The 5743-nt window shown below is 42.5% G+C and overlaps 1 protein-coding gene across 1 annotated transcript in view; it reads right to left on the bottom strand.

Annotated features, from left to right (window-relative positions):
* Positions 1-5743, bottom strand: part of LOC107680839 (voltage-dependent T-type calcium channel subunit alpha-1I-like) — a 148616-nt gene that overhangs the window by 24254 nt on the left and 118619 nt on the right. The window contains exons 24-27 of the mRNA XM_016476889.1: positions 3452-3644; positions 2422-2573; positions 1395-1504; positions 299-432 (exon numbers count right to left, since the gene is read on the bottom strand). Coding sequence (XP_016332375.1) covers positions 299-432; positions 1395-1504; positions 2422-2573; positions 3452-3644 — 589 coding nt within the window. The remainder of the gene's footprint in view (positions 1-298; positions 433-1394; positions 1505-2421; positions 2574-3451; positions 3645-5743) is intronic.

The following is a 5743-nucleotide window of genomic DNA, read 5'->3' as shown; positions in this document are numbered from 1 at the left end:
AATACAGGCTATATAAAGGAAAAAAATACATAAACAGAATAATCTAGATAAACTATTTGGCCTTGCTAATCGAAAAATCAGTTGTTGGATGACTGGTCGACCATCACAACCCGGTAAGGGAATTCAGAGTCAAAAAATACCCTCAGGTAGCTTACTGAAGTCTCAGGAAAGATCATATAATTAGATATTTTAAAGGGTCTGACAGTTTAATTATGTATTTAGGGTCGCTGAAACATCTAGCAGCATCTATGATCAGTGGTGTTAGCCAGTGGTCAGTGACTGTGCTTGTATAACTAACCACGTGCGATGCGTAGGACCCTCATGATACGTATGATGGTGGGGTTGATGGGCAGAGATGCACTGATCTCGATCTCCTCCAATATGATGCCCATGACTGACAGCAGCACTATAGCCAAATCCAGCTGGTTCCACCTGCACACATACACAAGGGACAGATTTGCTCTGTTAAGCAAAAGTTCAACTTTCATGCACTCTGAATCCAACCTTCCCCTCTAGTTTCATTCCAATCTGGTCATTTACTCCTCCAGAGAGGTGGCTTACAAGAAATTAACATTTGAATTCATTCTGGTCAAACAGGTGGCTTGGGACCTGAATTTTTGCTGGGGACCACTTAATAACACCCAATTAGGGATAATTAAGGACCCACTCCAGCATAGGTGACCTCATTCGCTAATGCAGGACGAGGGACGGCTCGTTTTTACACTACAGCACAAATCATAGTCGCCCACATCTGCGGTGCTGGAACCAGCCGCGGCACACCTGTCTGCGCACACATCTCTGCTATCCAGCTCGTAATTGTGACCTAGTTAAGAGGCACAGAGAGCTACGACAATAAATAATGGCTTGTTGAAAGCTTTCAACAAAGTGCACTGTGGTCTGAGCCTGTTTTTTTTTTACTCTTTTAAATGGGTCAATACCATATATTCTAATAAAGCTACAAAATGCTGGGATGTTTACACCCTGTGCTTGCTCTATGCACCTTGATACATGTCAGTATTAGTTTATGACAAGCTAGAGGAACCGCTCATGTAGTCAGCCTAATGAAAAGTAGGAGTTCTATTAGGGAAACAAACACAGGAGAGAGATTTCATTAAACCCTTAAGACAAATAACCACGTTCACTCTCGCTTTTTACTGTATCTGATGCGCTTTGTTGTATTTACATAATGCAGGGCTAATTAAATTTTTATCTGTGCCATGAAAGCAACAGCAGATGCAACATTTTGCCTGTAACACATCCTCCAGTGACTCTAGAGAACAAACTAAGAGGATTCGGTCAGGTGGAATCGACATCTAATGAATTCATTAAATCAATTAGCGATCGGAGGAGAGGAAATGTGAGGAGATGAAAGGTGAGAAGGAGAAACTCAATACCTGTCTTTGAAGAAACGTCGGAAGCCAAACGCGATGAGCTTCAGGACAGCCTCCAGCACAAAGGTGCTGGTGAAGAAATAATTACAGTACTTGAGTGCGATCTCCAGAGACTGGGGGGAAGGAAACATACAGACAGAGAGGAAGCCAGAGAAACAGGAAGAGAACGAGAGAGGTGTGAATGATTAAAAGACTTTCACCTCGGGTTCATAAAGTCAACCAAACCAGTCATTTTACATTAGTAATATAACAATATCAAGTATTCTACGAATGTTCAGGTAATGCTTAATATACAGTATTTTGTATAAATCAATTAATTTAAGTTAAGTTGCATGCTTTTATGAGACTGCATGTGTTTGCAGAGTTTCTCAAATTCATGGACCCCTAGGGTGTCAAATCACCAGAGGCACTGGGAAATTTCTGAATTGTGAACAAAAATGTCTCACTGAAAATAACAAGGCAAAGTGTTACAAAGCCAAATCAGCAATGATGGCTGTAAGGATAAAAATACAATATATTAGAATTTGAAAATTCAAAATAATAATGTTTCTTCACGCAAACTTTTGAACGGTAGTGCATATATACACTGAACAAAATTATAAACGCAACACTTTTGTTTTTGCCCCCATTTTTCATGAGCTGAACTCAAAGATCTAATCAGCATCTTGATATGCCACACCTGTGAGGTGGATGGATTATCTCGGCAAATGAGAAGTGCTCACTAACACAGATTTAGACAGATTTGTGAACAATATTTGAGAGAAATAGGCCTTTTGTGTACATAGAAAAAGTCTTAGATCTTTGAGTTCAGCTCATGAAAAATGGGGGCTGTTGTTTTGTTCAGTGTAATTGTGTGTGTGTGTGTGTGTGTGGGACTGATGAAATTACTCAATAAATATAATAAAATAAAAAATTCAGTTTCCATAGTAAGTCAAGAAGTCAAACTGACGTATTGTGGATATTTGGAACCTTAGTTCAAAAAAGTTTGAGAAACCGTGTATTAGAGAATGAAGTCTGCATTTTATCTTACATGAGGCTGGCTGTAGTGCTCCAGTGACATAGTCACAACGTTTACACAGATGATGAAGGTGATGAAGATGTCCAGGTAGTGACTGGTGCACAGGGTGTGGATCATCAATCGCACATGACTGTAACTGGCATAGTAGGGCAACTTCTGGGCCTCTGAAAGAAACGAATAGATCAGTTTAGAATGAACACCTTTTGACAACAAATATATAAAGCTGAAGTGTGTAAATTCAACAAATGGAATTCAAACAGGTTTCAATAACACTACTGCAATTGACCGGTCAAACACATAGTCCCACCCCCAAACTCATTTCATTGGTTCAGTCAGTGTTGCTATGCTGTGACGCTTAAACAAAAAGAGAAATGTTTTGTTAGCGCTACAGAGCCACAGTATTTACACTTTTATGAAAATCAACCTACTACTGGATTACTTACAATTATCTCTGCACATTAGATTGAGACAAGATAATTATTTACCATCAAACAAATTAGCTACAGTTTATATATGTGATGAAAAGGCTACTCTCTGGTCCATAAACTAGATTTGTTTTCTGCAGAGAAAAGATGCATCACAGAACACACCTGTGAGGTCTCCCCATCTGGCTAATGTTATTATAAGATGTCTGGAGAAATAAACTGGTTGTTCAGCAAATCATCTCTTTTCATTTACAGTCACTGCGCTCCATCCTTCTTTACCTTATGGATTTCATTCTCCTCTATGGAACAGGTATGGCCAGAAGGGTCAGTGATGTATTTTATTATTATTATCATTATTATTTTTTTTAAACAATTTTTTTTTTAATGTTTTAAATATATTTTGCCCAGTTGATTCTGTCATCCTGAATTATTGCAGGTAAAATACATATCTAAGTTAATTCAGTCTAATAAGAGGGTTTTTCCCAAACTAAAGACAATATTAAATTGAACAAGAGGTGGCTTTATCCATTGTTATTACTCTTTTATTGGCCAGACCCATTAGAAACAGATTCCACGGCACATGAATCCTGCCTCTCATCTCCTTTTCTCTTTCTTACTCCGTCTCTTTTTCTCCATGCGTCTCAGTCTCTTCTCCTCCCTCCTCTTGGCCTCCTCCACCTCCTGGTGCTGTCGGCACTTGTGGAAGTTCTCCACCACCACTCCAACAAACATGTTCAGCACGAAGAAACTGACGATCAGGAGGAAGGAGATGAAGTACAGCAGCATCCAGGGGTTGTTATTGGTTATGGGCTGATAAATGAAGAGACAGAAAGAACGGAAAATTAAAGAGTTAGGAACCAAAGACATTACCTTGATTTTCTGAAGAAAATGTGAATGGTGACAGCCTATAGAAATTTGCTATGGCGTTCTAGGTGCTCAAAAGGGTGCTGCTAGGTGTTTGCTAGAGCTTTCTTTGTGATATCTAAGGTGTTGATATGGATGTTCACCTGTCTTCTGCCAAGGGAAAAACCGAAAAGCCACTTTTTGTAAAGAAATGTAAGGATTTCTTTACAAATTAAGGTATCATTAAGTTCCGTAGCACAAACCATGCAGGATGGTTTTACCTCAAGGTTTGACTAGAACAGTTAGGAATGATAATAACGATGCTTTTCTTCACAAGTAGGGCTACTACTAAAAAAAAAAAAATGACACAAAAAAATGGTCAGAACAGGGAGCTGACTAAAATTTAATTCAGCAAGATAATCAACACGGCCTTGTGTAATGCAGACACTCATAAGCTTGAGGGAAATTGGTCAAATTATGGTAAAGTGAACTTAGGTGCAGATTTTACTTGGTTGCTTAGCAGCAGTGTGGAGCGAAACAAAAACACCAAAGTCTAAATTGGCTCATTGTAAAACATGGGATGAGAAAGCACACGGTACTCTGCACATTCCCATCTGCTTCCACACATAGATTATATCCTGCAGTGGACTCTGGTGTGACAGAGATGATGCAGTGGGGAAATTACACATGCCATTTAATCCATTTTCCACCCTTTGTTTGACTCTCTAGAGATGTTGGGCTCTTCCAGCGTGAGAGGGTCTGGCTGCAGGCCTACACTTAATCATTATGTGCTGGTCCCTAACTGATGCAAGCTCACTGCTTTTTGAATCGAGGACTTTTGAAAGTCAGTTTTTAGCTTCAGAGCCAAAAGCCTGTTAGTATTCATGAAGCTGATTGTGTGTATTCAGGATTAAATATTCACTGTTGAGTGCTTATTCCTTAAAGCTCTTTATTTTAGTTAAAAAAGAAAGTGACTTTTGTTTGGCACAGAACCCTTTTAACATTTAATAAGTATGAAAATAACTAATTCAGAAAATAAATTACATTTTATACAAAGTTGTTAAAGCTTACTTGTAGTATCTTAGTTATAGGATATAGATTTTAATAAAAGTGCACTGAGGGTGCACCAAGCCACTGTGAAAAACTGAAATGGCTTTTTGTGATGAGAGGGGCGGGGCCGAGAGCCGTGGGAACGGAGTGAGGCCGGTGGAGTAAATGCTAATGCACGACACCTGCGCCACTCACCGGTCTCGAGTCCCACGGAGGAGCTCCGGAAGGATAAAAGGAGGAGTTATGACAGTGAAAGACGAGAGAGGACCAGGGCTGGATTTTATTTTGTGTTTTGTGTGCGGCAGTCGTCCGCGAGGTGCTGCCGCTTTACTTTCGTTTTGTGTTTGTTTATTTTATTAAAGTTTTAAATGTTCGCCGGTTCCCGCCTCCTTCTTCCCGACCTACGAACTTTGCTTGGTGCCGAAACCCGGGAGGAAGGAGGGACACGCTGCCAGAGATCCCTCGCCGCTGTGGTGAATCCGCGGTGCCATCGAGCATGGCGGAGCAGTCTGCCGCCGTGGACGCTCGAGGCGGTGGGCTGGAGTGAGTTGCCGGGGGTGGGCGGACGAACTCGCTGCTGGCCGCCTGGGATTTGGAGGGACGGCTGCCGTCCGTAAGGGAGCGGAGGAGTCGCCGCCGTTCGCCTGAGGCCGGAGCCTGCTGCCATCCGCCATGATGGGGAGGAGCAGGGAACGGGGGACTCCTGCCGGCTGCCCAACCCGGAGGAGCCGTCGCCATCCACCAGGCGGCGGAGGAGTGTCGGGCCGTCCACCGAGGGCTATCCAGTGCCGCCGCCAGGCATCGCGGAAGAGTTTACCCAGCTGGTGGAGGGCCGAGTGGCAGTGTGTCTGGGAACCGGAACAAGATTTTTTTTTTCCCTCTCTCGTCTCTGTCTCCCCTCATCCTTCCGTCTCATTTTCTCTCGCCTCGTCTGTCTGTCCTTACCCCCAGGTACGCCGCGGCCGCCGTGATCGGCTCCCCCAGAGGGGGGAGGGGGGGAGTAGAGCGCAGTCTCG

The sequence above is a fragment of the Sinocyclocheilus anshuiensis genome, unplaced genomic scaffold (genome assembly GCF_001515605.1).
Source record: "Sinocyclocheilus anshuiensis isolate Anshui unplaced genomic scaffold, SAMN03320099.WGS_v1.1 scaffold1230, whole genome shotgun sequence".
Taxonomy (NCBI): Eukaryota; Metazoa; Chordata; class Actinopteri; order Cypriniformes; family Cyprinidae; genus Sinocyclocheilus; species Sinocyclocheilus anshuiensis.
The sequence above is the reverse complement of the archived record's forward strand: the minus strand, read 5'-3'. Positions and strand labels throughout refer to the sequence as shown.